The following is a 17044-nucleotide window of genomic DNA, read 5'->3' as shown; positions in this document are numbered from 1 at the left end:
TTAATGCTTTCTTGTCAAACTCATTGTGAGATTTACTTAGGTTTTGAGTATCTTAAGTTCTTAAGTCTCTGAGGTATTTTGTGTGACAGGAAGCAAGGGGAGAGGGAGAGCTATTGGGAAGGCCTTGAACTCTGTAAAAGCAGGAAGTGACAAGCATTAGATGGCCATTGTCTTCAATCTACTTTATTTCAATAATGCCCATGTCAGAGAAGACTGGTCAGGAATGCTCATTAGATTTCACCAATATGGGTTGCTTCCTGTCTGTGTAATGTTCTTCAATGTCAATCACAGATTTTACCTGACAGGGTTCATCTGTATGATGAAGAAACCCAGCACTTGGAGAGAATTGTTCAAGGTCAGACAATTCATTTGAGACAGTTCCACGTGGGATACTGGAGTTCCAAGACCCTGCTTTTAAATGTACATATCCAGTTTCCTCCAATTCCAGTATGCAAAAATAAGTCTCATTCTTTGTTCCCCTCCAAACACTATCAACACCACCATCACATGGAGACTCTGTTCTATTAGAGCATGGTCTTTGAGGTGAGACCTGGATTCAGGTACTGGCTCTTGCAGTTTTTTAGCCATGATGGCATGTCATCTTAAATACTCTGAGCCTCAGTTTCTTCATCTGTATAATGGAAATATAATATGTTCCTTGCAAGATTGCAGTGAAAGTTGGTTGAGATTGTGTGTGCAAAATTTTATCATAGAGCCAGGAAAAATTGTTTACCCACCATATCTCACTGTACATTCCTCTTCTCCACCCACTGCATGCCCAGAAGGGGTCCTTAATAAATAGTGATTCAAAGTAATGTGTTTCTAAGAACACTTATTAGAATAGAAAATGAATTTGCTAGAAGTTGTCTTGGTTTGGTGGTAGTTTGTGTCCATTTCCATCTGTAGGCAGGGCTCCTTGAGTTAGTCATGGAATACAAATTCATATAGTTAGTTTTAAAAACCTACCTTTTAAAAAGGTCTTGGTCTCCTTACACTGTCTGCAATAAATGACTGCTGGGCTACAATAGCCCAAAGACTTCATATAGAATAAAACATTTCATAACTGAATCTTTCACTGTAAAACTATATCTCTTCGTCAGTGTATGTCATTTCTCCTTGCATAATGCTATGAATATTATTTTCCTATACATTGACCTTCTGATAAGTCTATACTTCTATACCCATTTCCTAACAATGTTATGAATACTCTCTAGTTGATTTCCCTTTGTATTACTAGATATAAACCTACTAAATTTAATGACAATTGCCCGGACTTAGCCTTGTTTAATAAGCTCACTTCATTAAACTAAGTTCTCTCACTCTGGGGTCTGTTTGAAGTACTGCCTATATACATGTGCAAACTGGGTGCATTTGATCTCCATGATTGCTCAAGGTGATTTTATGCAACGTTAGGTTCCTTATTCCACTTCCTATTGAAGGTTTCTTTGTGGTTTGAATTAGCATTTGCTTCTTGTGGGGCATATAAACTTCTTTTCTTCCCCCCAGTAACGCAAATCTTATTTCTTAAAAAAGCATTCATACAAAATGTAGAGAGGAAAAATGATGAGGTAAATTCTATTAAGCAGTGGTGACACCTGACAAAAAAATATCAGACTTGACTAGTCTTCCTGTTAATTTAGTTTAAATGTCATGTGTGTTTTTAGTCAGTCCTGTAATTTTCCCATTGCTGCAAACTGCCCTTTGAGGCATACAAGATATGGAGATTCTTGTAAAATGAATGGCAGCAATTATTATTCAAATGAGGAGGTACAACCAGCATGTGCACAACCTTGAAGCTTGTTACCCTGTGAGATTTAATTGCCTTGTGTATTTGTGAAGATTTCTAAATTTTAACATAATACAATAGTAAAGCTCCCTGGGATAAGAAAAGTGTTACTTAAAAATTCTGGTTACTGAACATAGTCAGCCCACTCTTTATGTGATTCTTCACAATAGAGGGCATTTGTCAACATTTTGGTTCTGGATTGTGCCCTGGGGGCTTTTTTTGCCACATCAGTATTCATGAGCTTTGATGGAAAATAGCAATCACCTGCCTCTATTAGAGAACTATCTCCTTGAATCAAAGATGTGGCATTTACTGCTATTTAAAATCCAGGGGCCCAGTGTCCACATGCCCTTGTAAGAAAGAAATAAAGATCAATGTAAGACTTAAAGCTACTCCAATTATTTTTATCAGCTGCTGAATAGTATCTGGTGTTGGGGTTTTTTTGTTATTGTTGAGGAAGGAGGGGGACAGCTAGAAAAATGTTATTAGATTATGAAGATCCTCTGAGTTAATAACCACATAGATGCTTTTTCTTCTAAAATGAGGCTTATTTAACTATATCATTAGTCCATTTTGGAAATGTTTAACTCCATCTGTGAATATCTTAGAGCAGTCAAAACCTATCCCAGTTTCCCTCAGTACTGGCCCAGTAGGACATGCTGAATTACCAGAGGCCTCTGCTGGCTTGTTTGTGTCTCTTTCAAGGCACTTACCAGATTCTTGTTTGTAATAATGAATGCACTTTTCTTTTTTCTTCTGCATGTCACTCTCCTATTTTTCTAGAATCTAGAGTGCAGCTGATAAACTTCCGAGGTTATGCATCTTTTTGATGACCGATCCCCTGTTGCCATCTTACACCCAACTACTCTGTATGAAGGGTAGGGTTTGACTTGCAGCAGCAGGGGTTTTCCCAGAGAGGTCAGATCAGGAGGGAAGTGGGTCTGGGTCAGGCAGGATTGCTGGGCCTTGAAGAGGCCCACCAGAAGACCTAGCTTACTTTGGGTCTCCAAGTCACCCCATCACTTTCAAGACACATGGCCTCAAGCATGTGCCCTCTCTGTGCTACTTCTCTTAAAATTTAAGGGGGGAGGGGCACTCTCTGCTTTGACTATCTCACATGGATGTTGTGAAATTGAAAGGACAAAATTTCTAGGAAAAAATGAACTTTCAAAAATACCCCCATTCACTTGGTATTATTCAGGACTCATGTTAATAAAATGTTCTGATTAACTGGAGATAACTGGACCTTTTACCCCATATAATGACAGATGAAAAAGAGAGAGAGAGAGAGAGAGAGAGAGAGAGAGAGAGAGAGAGAGAGAGAGAATACAACATGTTGACTACTGGAGATTTTTGAAGTTTTATCCTATCAAAGAATAATTAAACATAACTTAGATTGTCCTTGATCATAAAATCTTCTTGATCTATCAGCTTTTCTTTTATAATATAATAGAATGATACCCTGAGGATTCCTTCAGTAGCTTATTAATCCTTATTCCAACACTAATGTCCACAATCTATTTTTGAATGGACATGCCATTTTTTTTTTTTAATCAGTTACGTAGATTTAAAAATGGTGGTTGGGCTTAGCGGCTGAGTGCTCACCTAGCACATGAGAGGCACTGGGTTTGATCCTCAGCACCACATAAAATAAGTAAAATAAAAGTATTGTGTCCAACTCTAGCTAAAAAGCTTTTTTAAAAAATGGTTTTTAAAGCATAAAAATATTATACATCACTTTTGTTTGAAGGAATATAGCTAATGTCTTTTCTCAATTCAAATACGTCAGTAGTTACTTCCTGGTCTTACCGTGGAATGCCCCTTTCTTTTATTTGCTACTTCTGCTCTGTAGTGGGTTGGGAAGTAGATAATGAAGTTTCTAATAAATCTGGTAGTGTAAGAGTAAGGAGATCCTGTGTTGGTCCTGTGGCTGTTCCTAGGCAAGAGCTAAGGGCTCTGCAGGGCCCTGCTTAGCATTACACCTCCCTTGTAAGTTTCCTCATTTTCTGTTGGACTCTAGGTAGATAGAGTTACAGGATGAACAGCCTTCATATGCATGAAGTTTGTACCATCTCAAGCATTTTTGTGTTTGTTATGCCTTATTTTTTTTCTCTTTTTTTTAAATTTTAGTTGTTGATGGACCTTTATTTTTCTCATTTATTGGTATGCGGTGCTGAGAATCGAACCCAGTGCCTACCACTGAGCCACAACCCCAGGCCTGTTATACCTTATAAAAGGGAGATTTAGGCCTCATATAAAGCCTTGGAAGTACAAATTATGTGTGCATTGTCATTTATCAGGGGAATAAAATTGAAGTATGTAAACCCCTGGGTGATCCTCACCATTGCCATCTACTGAATTGAACTGTGTCAGGACATAATTCAGAAGGGCTCTTTCCCATTGCTCTGGCCAAAACTTAGACCATTGAAAGATCCTAGGGAGACCTACACAGTCAATATGAAGGATTTGAAACAGAAGCCTGCCATTCAGCTTGAAGCCAGGGTAAGTTTAGGCTCATTCAGGTTCCTCCATGAATATCTAAGAGCAAGAAACCAGAGTTGGGGGTCCCACACACAGCAGACCAGATCAGTTCCTCTGGTTCTGGGCAATTCCACAGGTCCTGGGGCTGGGGGAAGGTGGGCTCCCAAACTCCCTGCTCCATCCCACCCTTCCACTCATCTGTCTCAACTGCTCCCACAGTCAGCTGCTTCGCTTCAAAATATGGGCCCAGTTTGACTGTAATAGTGGTGGGAACAGTCACCCCCACTATTAGTAGTATTAACTACCACTTGTGGGATACTTAGGAAATTCTAGGGTGTTCTAGATATTTTACATGATTTTCATTTTACCTCTCTAACACTGCTGTTGTAATAGATTTGGAAACAAGAACGTCTTTGCTAAAAGCTGTGACCTCCTGGGTCTACTGAGCCCTACAGGTTTTGTATCTGTCTCCTTTATTTCCTTAAACTTTGGGTTGGGTCCCTGCTCAGCTTTGAACATAGGCATGTTCATCAATTAAGGAGTACTTATCTAAAACTAGTAATACAAGGTTTATTTGTCCTAAATTTAGCCAACATGTCTCATCCCTCTTCAAGACTGAAGCCAAATTTGCAGGGAAGTCTATGGCATGCAGTTTCAGATCTCTGGAGCAGCACCTAGAAGTTTTAAATCCTTGTCCTCCGCCTTCCAGGAACACCAGGAGCAGTCACTTCATGAGAATCGAGTTCCCACTTTCCAGGATCACAGGTCTGCCTGATAAACATCCAGAACCACAAGTATAAATTGCCCCCCGTGAAGTGATAGGGACTTCTCTGGTGCCACTTCATGGAACCAGAACTGAAAGAATGATCAACCAGACAAGTTTGACCAAATCTGTTTAATTATGCCTACCTCTTGACCCCCAATCCTTCCTGTTTGAACCTAAATCACCCATCAGTGCCCCAAGACAGGGCTGAGATGCTGGATCTCACCCTTTGCCTTCCCATTATGGCCATATGAACTAAAGCTCCCTTTGCTATATTTCACTATGACCTTTTCCGCTTGGTTTTTTTGGGGGCAGGTTGGTTGAGACTGGTTAGTTAGGACCCCAGAGTCAGGGCTCTGAGTTAGAGTGCTGGTAACATGATGAGAGAGGAGTTACTCTAAAAACCATAAAATTCATACAGTGCTGTTAGCATAGTACCTGCCTGACTCCTTGTGATATTTCCTGAGAGCCGGAGTTCCATGAAGCCAAGTCTTTTGTCGCTCTTGTTCTCTGCTCTATCACCAGTGCCTATTTAGATGAAACAGATGGGAACTCATTTCTTATCCTCACCAGTGATCTAGTTCTTCTTTGTACCTTCTGAAATGTTCCAGATTTGTGCAGTGTATCTGACAGTGCTTGACACTTAGCAGCTATTCAATAAACATTTGTTGAGTGAATTATATTATTTGATAGATATCCTCAATTTGACAGATGAGCAAAGTGTAGCTCAGAGAGGTTTAGCAGTTTCACAACAGGAAGTGATCAGCAGCACCAGAGTTAGAACCTTGACCTGCCTGATACCAGAGCCTCTCTGTGTCCTTCCAAACCCTCTGCTGCCTGCCCTGGGAAAAGGAATACTTCTGCTAGGAATTAGGAGATGCCCATTAAGTGGCCCGGATGGGAAAGTTCCTGGGTATGGGATGGTAGGGAAGATGGTGTTGCCATGTGAACTAGAGCTGGGGTACACTGTGCTTAAAGCCCATTCCTGAAACTAGGACCACAGATCCTCCCTCCCAGGGGTTTTGAAGTAATTTGTCAGTTGTGAAACCTGGTTAGCAGAGCTTGCATTTCTGCAACCGTTTAACTGTCCATGGATTGTATCCCACTATCTCTTTAGCAGATGCCCTGCCTCCCATGACAGACTACTGTGGCTCCTTTGATTGTTGATTTTTCAAGACCATAAATCTAACTTGAAATTTGCCAAGAGTATATAGATCCTAAATGTCCTCGTGACAACAAGCAGTTTTAAAAGTAATAAACCTATGAGATGATGGATATGTTAATTAGATTGGTTATGGTGATTTTTTTATAGTATATAAATATAAATCAAGCCACCAGGTTGTACACATTAAATATATGCAATTGAAAATTTTTAAATATGTAACATTCAGTCTAAAATAAATATGATTTGGGGAAGTAATTTTATTTAATTAAAATCATGTGATCGGGCAGTCATATATTCCTTGGAAGTTTGTGTTAAATTGTAAGCAAACACAATTTTATGACATAAATGAAGATAGATTCTTCTCCTTTGCTTCCATTGCACAGGTAATATCTTATCTGATTTTCCCCCATTGTTTAGATAACCAATAAGGTTTCTTGCTTTTCCAAATTTAACTAGGGGGTGTTTTTTAATCTGTCACCTATGTTTAAGCCTCTAGGCAGTGTTTTGTAATGACATCCAGAAAAATCCACAACAGCAAAGGTTGCAACATTTATCAAACTTTCATTTTGTATTTATCTATGGAGTAAATAGGTGCCACATTATCCAAGAAGCCTTATGATGAGAAGAACTACCATCTCTTCTTCCTGTCCCTTAAGTTGAAGTTATAGAAAAATCTAGCTGGCCATAAAGAAAATTGTTTTATGCTTTTAAGCAAAATAATATCCCAGTTCTGACTATTTCCTTAAATAAGACAGATTCTTTCACACTACAGTCAAGGCAGTTGTATTATTATGGATTCATGAAAATTCTTCTCAAGATTCTCTTATCTCCTGTATTTGCTATTGACTTATGCTTGTTTATAGACTCTTGGGCAACTGGGAGATAAATTATTATATTCCTGCCCCAGGCAAGACCATAGTCCAGTCATCCTCAAAAGAAAGCTTACCTCTTCTAGAATATCTTAAAAGCTAAAACTTTATTTGGGAAGTTTTTCCTAATATCTAACATAACGTTTTTCTTTTCTGTTCTTGTTTGAAAAAATAAAAGAAGCTAAGAGTTAAATACACACACACACACACATATATATGTATGTATATTATATACTATATATATATATATCTTTTAAGCTTTTGAGCTTTTAAGAGGGTTTTGCTGTACAGCTTTTTCCCTTGGGGGTTGAATAAATATCAATGTTGATATAATACTAATTTGTTTATGGCACTGAATATCAAAATGATCAGCCCATTGTCCCGTCTGTACTTTAGAGAAATGTAGAAAAAAGGGGACAAAGGTGTGCAATGACTCACTTCAAGGCTGTCAGGATGGGAACAAACTCTTCTGGTATCTCATAGATATCTTGGCACTGTGGAAATAATTTTAAATTTTTTATTTTTATTTTTTAGGTGCATTTTGACCAATTCAAAGAAGCATTAATACTAATCTTGTCTAGGACTTTGTCTAATGAGGAGCACTTTCAAGAACAAGGTAAGGACACAGATGTTCCTCTTCTACCTTCCCTTTGAAAGTTGTCCAGGGAGGGCTGGGGTTGTGGCTCAGTGGTAGAGCACTCACCTAACACATGTGCGGCCCTGGGTTCGATCCTCAGCATCACATAAAAATAAATAAATAAAATAAAGATATTGTGTCCAACTACAACTAAAAAATAAATATTTAAAAAAAAAAGTTGTCCAGGGAAAAATGTGGGGACCTTGAAGCATGTGTGTGAAGGATTTGGGACATCTGCCTTTCACAGATTGAGCAGTTATTTCCAGTGACTTCTTTCTCTCGATATTATCATAAAAGCCTTGCAGCTGTTGAACACTAAAATGAGACTTCTCCACTATAGCAGCGTATTATGGAAAAATAATTGGATTGTTCCTAGGCAATATGTCATATGGTATGGCAATAACTCACTCCTGGAATGAGTGGGGAGAAGCTGAATGGTGACCACCCTCATTCTTATTTCCTGTGTACATGGAAGCCTGTGATTTGGGGGACATTTTTCCTAAAGAAAGATTCTGACCTAGAGATAGTTCTTTTTAGTCTCAGTGAGTGGCTAGGCCTTTGCTACAGACATTACCATAGGCATTTTTATTATTATTTATGTCTCCTCCTTTCAAGTGTTAGCTCCTTGAGGGCTGTGTATTCATTTTTATGTTTCCAGTGTCTAGAAGAGCGCTTAGCACATAGTAAGTAGTCAATGAATGTTAAGAAATAAAAGACTTCACTGATTTTTTAAAAAGTACTATACATTATGAGATGCATTGCTATTTTAGGTATTTCTTAAAATTTGTTGTTAGCTACTGTCACGTATATCTAAAAAGAATAAATTTTTAAAAAAAATGTTTCCAGATAAATTAAGATGCCATTGATTTTGAAATATGACCTGATTACAGTGTGCTCAATTCTGGTGTTGGAATCAATAAAATATGGTAAATATTTAAGAGGGAAGTCTAGACAGTACAGAAATTTGTATCAAAGTACAGTCTGGTTTATCAAATCAGTGGTTGTCATAGGCTAGATGGAGGGATTGATTAAAACTCCTACATGATGGAATTTTGGTTATGATGAAACTTTTATATCTCAATAGTAATGTTAGTTTACATGATTATGTAAGCTCTTTCCAACCTGTAGATTGTGCATTAAAAGGATGAAATTTTCTCAAAGTAAGTGTCATCACAATAAACCTGACTTTAAAAAAAAGAGAACATCAAAAATACAATGAGGTTTGAGACCAAGGAGAAATCATTGACATTTTTGTGGCTACCAGTACTTGTTCAGTGTGACCTATTTAGATGAAACAGATGGGAACTCATTTCTTATCCTCACCAGTGATCTAGTTCTTCTTTGTGCCTTCTGAAATGTTCCAGATTTGTGCCAGGTATCTGAACTCTGCCTTCCACAGTGTCTTGGATTATGGACTGTGTCCCCGCGTTTGCTGATGCTCACCATCCCTAGGAAGGCTAGTCTCAACTCTGAGGCTTGCCAGCACTCTCCTTCAGAAGCCCCCAGTGAGCCTGAGCAAGAGGGTATTACACTCTTGAGATTTTTCCAGACAGATGGTAAAATTTCTGTAGGTGACTACTACTGGAACAAGGATGTTTGTTAATTATGGGATGTCACATTTTGTTGGTATTTTTACTTTTTAAAGGTAATTTTTTTTTCATCTTGATAACAATTACACAAGATCTAGGAACTCTGATAGGACAATGGTGATATCACTGCTGATGTACATTTCAGTTCATATGAACATAGGTAATAGAGACATAAATTCAGCCTTCTCTGGGCTGATAATGTGATTTTGTATGGATTTGGAAGGGGTAGACCTGCTACTAGTCCACGTGGTCCTTTCACCGCCCTTTCTTCAAAACCTGTACTGTCACCTGCCAGAAAATTGTCATAATAAAGATAGAGATTTATGGTGATCACAAATGTGGAGGTTGCCCCCTAGACTTGTGCTGGGTTGTAATATAAGCAATAGAATGAGCTAGAACATGGCTGTTTGAGCTTGGTCACAGCAGGAAGTAAAGCAGATACATCAAGCTGCAGATGGTGGTTTCATAGTTATGTGTGTATCTTGCTGCTGTGTGGGCAGAGGTTATGATTTGGACCAGTCTCCCAGGATAACACAGAAGAGATTTTTATAGTCTTGCCATGTGCCCTGTCCTTGGGGTAGACTGCAGCAAGCTTTGTGATAGAACTGCCCCCAAATTAGTGTAAAGCAGCAGCAAGACATCTACTGATAGCATTTCAGCCAGGATTTAAATGACTTCCCTAACATTTGTTCTGCCAGGATAAAATCTAGAATTGAGTCTGTGCCTTAAGACTATTTTATCTAATAAGAGACATGAATCAGCCCTTCCTCCCACATTCCCGGCTTTGTTCTAAATATCTCTGCTTTGTTTTTGTCCATCTCTCCCTGGCTTCACCAGTTGTTCATGAGGATCAAGCAATTCTTTCCCTCAAGCATTCTTCTAACCACTCTGACTGACTGGTTTGGGTAGGCAGAGACAGAAAAGAGTGAGGACTCCAATGCAGTGCATTAGGAAGCCACCTGAGTTCAGCTTTCTCTCTCCCTTTATAACAATAACTGTCCCTTAAATAACAGACCATTGCATTTTAGAACTGCAGAGATCTCTGCAGTTTTATCATAGAACAAATTGAAGCCTAAGGAGGAACAGAGCCTAATTGAAGTGTCACAGATAATAGCAGAGGAAGATGCTAATATTGCATCACCTGGGTACGAGGGACGTACTGGGTTTAGGTTAAGGTCTTTTAACCTTCAATGGATGAGTTGGTCCTCAGTGCAGCCTGGCCCAACAAGGCTGCCAAGTGGCCAGAGGCATCAAGAAGTGAATGAGAATGTGTTGCAGATGATGGTTGGTGACAGGGATACAGGGATGATGGTTGGTGACAGGATATGTCTTTCATTGTTGAGTGCTCAGTACTCCACTCATATTTTACCACAAGGGCCAGGACTGTTTTTGCCTTGGCTTTTAAAATCAGTGGTCCTGGTATACTTGAAGAGAAAAAGCTGCCCTTAAACAATAGAAGGAGACTGAAAAAATAAGAGGGCCATAGTGATAGCCCATGCATATTTTATAACACTTAGGATTTTTATGAGTTAAATTATCAGGTGCCATACCAGGCTGTAATATAGAAAAGTCAACTTGATAAGACAGACAGAACCTTGAGCAAGGAGTTAGGAAACACTGACTCAGCCCCTCTGATCGTGTGCCCTTATATGTCTCATCTCTGCTGTCTTCAATCAGCTCCTATCTAAAATTGGACATATTAAAAAATACCTAAAATCCCTTTAAGCTCCAAGATTCAATTGTGTTGTCTTCTAATATCTAAATGACATTATCTAAATCTCTGAAAAAAGCTAGCTTTTGTGTTTCTATAATATTTTACCTAACATAAATTGACATAAAGTGCTTCTTCCTAAGGACGAATGCTCAATATCTTTTACATTCCTCTAATAAAAGAAATTATTTACATAGAACAAAATCAAAGATCTAATGGGATTTCAAAGGAGATGAAATTAAGTCATTATTTCCATCATCTTTGGCTCTGCTATTTATTACTTCTCTGAGGTTTTAAAATGAGAAGTTGTGAACTAGATTACTTTCAGCATCTTATAACTCTCTTATTTGTGATTTTAAGTCTCATTTTTCCTCTAAAAAGCAATAACAATAATAACTCAATAAAAAGTGCAAGATTCCAATAAGTTCAGAATAATGGACTGCAAATGTAGGGGAGTCCTTTGTAAGTTTCAAACTGACCAGCATTGCCAGTGGCATAGTTCCCCTCATATCTACATGTACAATTTAATTTTTAAATTATTTTTCTGGAATAAGAGAGGTGCAACAAGTTAATTATTACCTCTTCATTCAATTTGTGACGGCTCTGGATTATTGCATTTTGTAGTGGAAATGCTGCCACAGGCTCTCAGCTACATGGCATCAGCATGCTGGCTGAATCTAGTCCCCAGAGATTTTGCTCTTATTTGATGCATTTTGCATTAGATTTCTGTTTTATAGTAGATGTTAGCATAATGCAGGAAGCCCTTTCCCTGATATGGTTCGTTGAAAGTGTCTTTCCTTTGTTTATTGGAGGGAGAGAAACTCAGGTTTGGAAAAGCCAACTCATTAGAAAAGCAGGGCTGGGCAGTGTTGTGGTGAAGGTGATTGTTTTGTTTTGTGACAGACCTTCCTAATTCCAAGAACTGCCCTACTCACAATTATTTTTCTTATACTTTGAAGAAGCCATCAGTATAATAAACAGTTATCTTTTCATTCACTTAGTAAACATGCGGTGAAGCAGGTTCTATGGTAAGGCATTGGGTTCCATCTTGATTTGCAGCAATGGAAGATTTGTGTTTGCAACTGTGTTCAGAGGTGTTGGATCCACCTCTGAAGTCTGGCTAACATCTCTGTTTTGGGGAGGCATTACACCCAGATAGCCCAAGAGACATGTTCTGTGTCCTCTGTTTGGCTAAGTAAGATAAGTGAGAACTTAATCTCTGTTCTCCTGGTGTTGATGACATGCTAATAGTGAGGACCAAAAATTTTTTCCAAAAGTTAAGAGTGAAATAAAACATTACCACCAATTATAATACAATTGAAAGAAGGTGTTAAGAATGAATTTTTTTACTATTTATATTTTAGTTGTACACATACCTTTATTTTGTTTGTTTATTTTTATGTGGTGCTGAGGATCGAACCCAGGGCCTTGCACATGCTAGGCTAGCGCTCTACCGCTGAGCCCCAGCCCCAGCCCAAGAGTGTGTTTTTAATATCATAAAATTGAAAACACTCATGCCTACTACCGGTGGTCACATAAAGTGATAGAACCTTTCTAGAATTATAGAAGATAATAGATACCAAGAACTATAATAATGATTTTGGTTAATCAGTGCAACTCTCAGATTTTATGCAACATAAGTAATTATGAATATGTGTAAAGAGCTATGTATAAGTATTCATGTCAGTGTGTGCATGTGTCAAGAGAAAAAAATTGGCAGTGTATTAGTAGGCAAAAGAAAATTGTGGTATATCTATATAATCAAAGACTAAGCAGCTATTAAACTTTGCCATAGAAGATTCCTTGTTATGGTAATTTTACTAAGGATCAAAAGCAATCTTTTAAAATTATATGTATTTGTGCTAGAGCTGTTCATGTTATTTAAAATTAAATAAATGGGACTTATGAGAATTTTGATAATGAAGCAGATTACTTGGAAGTTGTGCCTATATTTTAATTTTAACATCAGTGAGTCTCTAAGGTTTCCAAACAGAGGACATGAAAATGGTGGTTTTCTACAGAGAATTAGTGGGTCCCTTTTGCATCAGCCCATCCTCTTGCATCAGCCCAAATGAAGGGAAAGTAAACTAACAAGGAAGAGAAAATTAGGACAAGCACAAGATCAGGACCAGAACAGTTCCAGTTTCTGAGATGAGAAACTGCATAATGTCATTATACATTTGCCACTGATCTTATTTGTTACCAAAAAAAAAAAAAAAAAATGAAATTGAGGAAATCGACTGTGAGGTTGAGGGCTGGGATATTCTTCCTGATTTTGCTCCTCCAGGCACCCACTGCTGGGTACCTGTCCCTGGCCTGTTGGCTTTGGGCTGCCACTGGCTCTGTAGAAGTCTGAAAGAACCAGAGTGTGGCCAGAGCTCCCAGGATAGAAGCTGCTAGACCTTGCTCCATGGAGCTCTTGTTCTTTTCACTCCTTCCAGATGAGGAAACCAAGCCTTCCTGAGTTGAAGTATTCATAACCCTGACAGCAGTTGAGTATCTGGGTACAAGGCCCAGTCTCTTTCCACAAAGCCTTGCTGTCCTGGAAAGTGTAACAATTGTGATTTTAAGACTCATTTTCACCCTAAAAAGCAATAACAATAATAACTCAATTAAAAATGCAAGATTCCAATAAATTCAGAAGAATGGACTGCAGCCTTTCTCTACTCTTATTACCTTTGTATCTAAAAACCTGTGTTCTAGTAAGAAGTAAGATAAGTAAGCAATCTTTTTTTTTTCTTTTTTTTTTTTTTTATTGGGGATTGAACCCAGGGGCACTTAACCAGTGAGCCACATCCCCAGCCCTTTTTTTATATTTTACTTATAGACAGAGTCTCACTGAGTTGCTTAGGGCTTTGCTAAGTTCCTGAGGCTGGCTTTGAACTACCAATCCTCCTACTTCAGTCTTCTGACAGGCTGGGATTACAGGCGTGAGCCAGTACATCCAGCCCAGTAAGCAATCTTAACATGTAAAAAGTGCTTTTAGAAAAAATATGACCACAATCATTATTAAATTGGAAACGATGGACAATAAGAGTTACACCAAATGCATAGAAAAAAAGGTTCCAGTAGAGTTGTGCCAAGAAGTTACTTGAGGGGCTGGGGATGTGTCTCAAGTGGTAGCGCGCTTGCCTGGCATGCGTGCGGCCCGGTTCGATCCTCAGCACCACATACCAACAAAGATGTTGTGTCCGCCGAGAACTAAAAAATAAATATTAAAAATTCTCTCTCTCTCTCTCTCTCTCTCTCTCTCTCTCACTCACTCTCTCTTTAAAAAAAAAAAAAAAGAAGTTACTTGAGAGAAATGAGTATTGGGTTGTGCCTTAAACAATGGAGAGGATTCAATTAGATGAAATGTAATGCTTTTTTCCTCCAAGTGGCTTCTGATGCAGGACCTCCTAACAGAGATCAGCCAATTGATCCTTCCATGCTGAGGCTGGGGAAGCAATCATAATCATTATCCACTCAAAGATCTTTTCCTGTTGACTGATTGTCAACTGCTGGAAGTCTGAGATAGACCAAGTAGTCACACTGATCAGTCCTGGGCACACCACACTCACTCACCACCTTCAGCCATTTTGGGGGCTGCTAACCTTCCTCTCAAAGCCTTTCTCCCTGGAGCCTTTCTCCACCCTTATTACCTTTGTATCCAAAACCCTGTGTTCTAGTAAGAAGCATCTTACCCATAAGAACTGATATGGAGACTGCTCTTAAAATTTTGTCACTGGGAGAACCTGAAAGACCCAATTGAACATCTGCAGCTCTTGGGGTGATTCCAGGAGAGGGGAGTAGATGGTGAGTAGTGAGGTGCTGATGTCTCTGGACCCCCAGGCAGCTGTCTTGGAAAGGCCTGCAACACACAAAAGTATGAGGAGAAAAGGCTGCTTGGGACGATGTCTCCTGGGGACGGGGAGCATACTGGGAAGCAAAAGGAATGGCAGATAATGTCACAAGGCTTTTGCTAGTGTCTTTTTTGTGTTGTCCATTCTCTGTTGGCCTCTCTCCCCCTTCTTACTCCTCCCTACACCTTTCCACGGCCCTAACTCACCTAAACCCTCCTCCTTCGTCCCCCTCTCTGCTCTTCTCCTGCCTCTTGATCCCCTTTCTCATTTTGTTTCTCTTTTTTCCCTCCTGCATTTCTCCTCAAGCCTTTAAGTTTGCCATCTCCTGTGCCCTCACCGCCTTCTCTCTCTCTCTCTCTTTCTCTTTCTCTCAGTCTTTCTGCCTCTTTGTCATTTGCTCTAAATATGTAAATCTCTCTCCTGGTCTTGTTCTTGGTTTGTCCTTTGATTCCTTCTCTTATTTAGAATCAGATGGGGATTTGCAGTCCCTGTGTGATGGCACATTCATAACCGGTGAGGAGGTGGGGATGCTCAGTGGAGCAGGGTGTGCTCATTTGCCACACGACTGCCTTTTCCCAAGAAAGCTTCTTGGGGGTGTTTGTCTGGAGGTTTGCACATGTTTCATTTTTTATCCTTTGTTAATGTCAAATGGATTTTAGGAATCCTGTGAGCTCAGGAGTGCAGTATGACAGGCTTGGATTGGCGTCCTCTCTGCTGAGATTCTTTGGAAGGGGGCGGTGTCACTGGGAATGACTGCCTAGGCTAAGTGGGTCAGGAAGGCAAACAGAAAGCAAGAGTCTGCAGTAGCAATTCCAAAATAAGAATGGCTGCACCCTCAGGGCCAGGCTTTCTTCTTCATCCTTGGAAATAGCATCAGGTGATATGGGAGATCCAAGAAGTTTGCTTCAGAAAATGATAAAATGTCCATGTTGTGTCTCAACAAGTATAACATAATGCCCTGCCCATGGCAGGTGTCCAGTAAATATGAGGTGAAGTGAATGTAACACTAGAGGGCAGCTTTGAAAACCTGCTTTAACTTCTCATGTGTGTGCTATGGATGCCACTTCATCTGCGGTCCTAAGCTTGCACTTGTGCCCAGAAAGCATTTGATTAAGTGGAGCCTCCCTTAGTGTCTTGTCATTATGCCTTTGGCCATCCATGCAGTGTGTTTAGGACACCTGAGCATTCCAAGCAGACACTTGCATCATGTTGGTGGCCGGGGTCAGGTTTGGAAAGCTGTTCCTGCCATCAGCACTCCTGGGAAGAGTTGGAAGAGGAATGGGCATGTCACTGTTTGTTTCCCTGCCTGCAGTTGGCTCATCCACTTGAAGTATCTTTCTCCCTGATGCTGTGTTTCAATTTTCTTTTTATTGTAAGTTCAGGACCTTCTGGTCACAAGTCATACATGTGTGTGGAAGTTCATCCTGATCTGGATGGGGAAAATTACCACATCTCTGCAGCTTTTCTTCTTGGGACAAATAAGATGTATAGTGAAGAATGAGCACCCAGCCTTTATTTCTAAGATTAAAAAGGATAGGGCTTTTTCCCCCTTTCATCCTTTGAATTTTGAATCAGATCTTTTACTCCACCTGCTTTTTAGAGATTATTGGTTTCTTCCACATTACTCAAGCATCTTAAGGGGATTAAACCAAGGTTTCTCTTTTGTCCCCTACTCATAACCAATTGTTTGGTTTTGGGAATTAAACCTAGAGCATCTCAACTACCTTACCATAACCTCTCCCAGGATGGATCTGAGACTCCCCAAGGCAGGCTGGTGTGCATCCTTCAGAGACTATCTTTATTTTTATGTAGTGATGCTAAATAGGAGAAATGAAAAAGGGGAGAAAGAGAAAAATGACTCAGAAGTGAGACTCAGGCAGAATCATAAATACACTTTCAAGGAACTAAAATACCAAAGACAGAGCAGTTCTACTTTGTTTAATTGGCATTTCACATTTCTTCTTGGAGCTCATGATCAGAGCATTCCTTACATCTATGTCAAAGGAAACTATGGGATGTAAATAATTTTATTTCTTAACCAACCAAATAACCCCATGTCATCTGGCATGGGTACATTGTTTCAGAATAAAACCCTAAAAAAATCACATCTGAATAAATTACATAAAGTAAATGAACTAACTCTGCCCCAGTGCTTCAGTTTTTGCTCCTATGCCTGGTAAGAAGGAACAAGGCATTCTTTC

The 17044-nt window shown here is 39.4% G+C and overlaps 1 protein-coding gene across 1 annotated transcript in view; it reads left to right on the top strand.

The window, feature by feature from the left end:
- Nin (ninein) overlaps window positions 1–17044 on the top strand; it is a 104396-nt gene that overhangs the window by 13401 nt on the left and 73951 nt on the right. Inside the window, exon 3 of the mRNA XM_026391069.2 lies at window positions 7599–7680. Coding sequence (XP_026246854.2) covers window positions 7599–7680 — 82 coding nt within the window. The remainder of the gene's footprint in view (window positions 1–7598; window positions 7681–17044) is intronic.

This window comes from Urocitellus parryii, chromosome 6 (genome assembly GCF_045843805.1).
Source record: "Urocitellus parryii isolate mUroPar1 chromosome 6, mUroPar1.hap1, whole genome shotgun sequence".
In the NCBI taxonomy this organism is placed as follows: Eukaryota; Metazoa; Chordata; class Mammalia; order Rodentia; family Sciuridae; genus Urocitellus; species Urocitellus parryii.
This window is presented reverse-complemented; position numbering and strand designations above follow the sequence as displayed.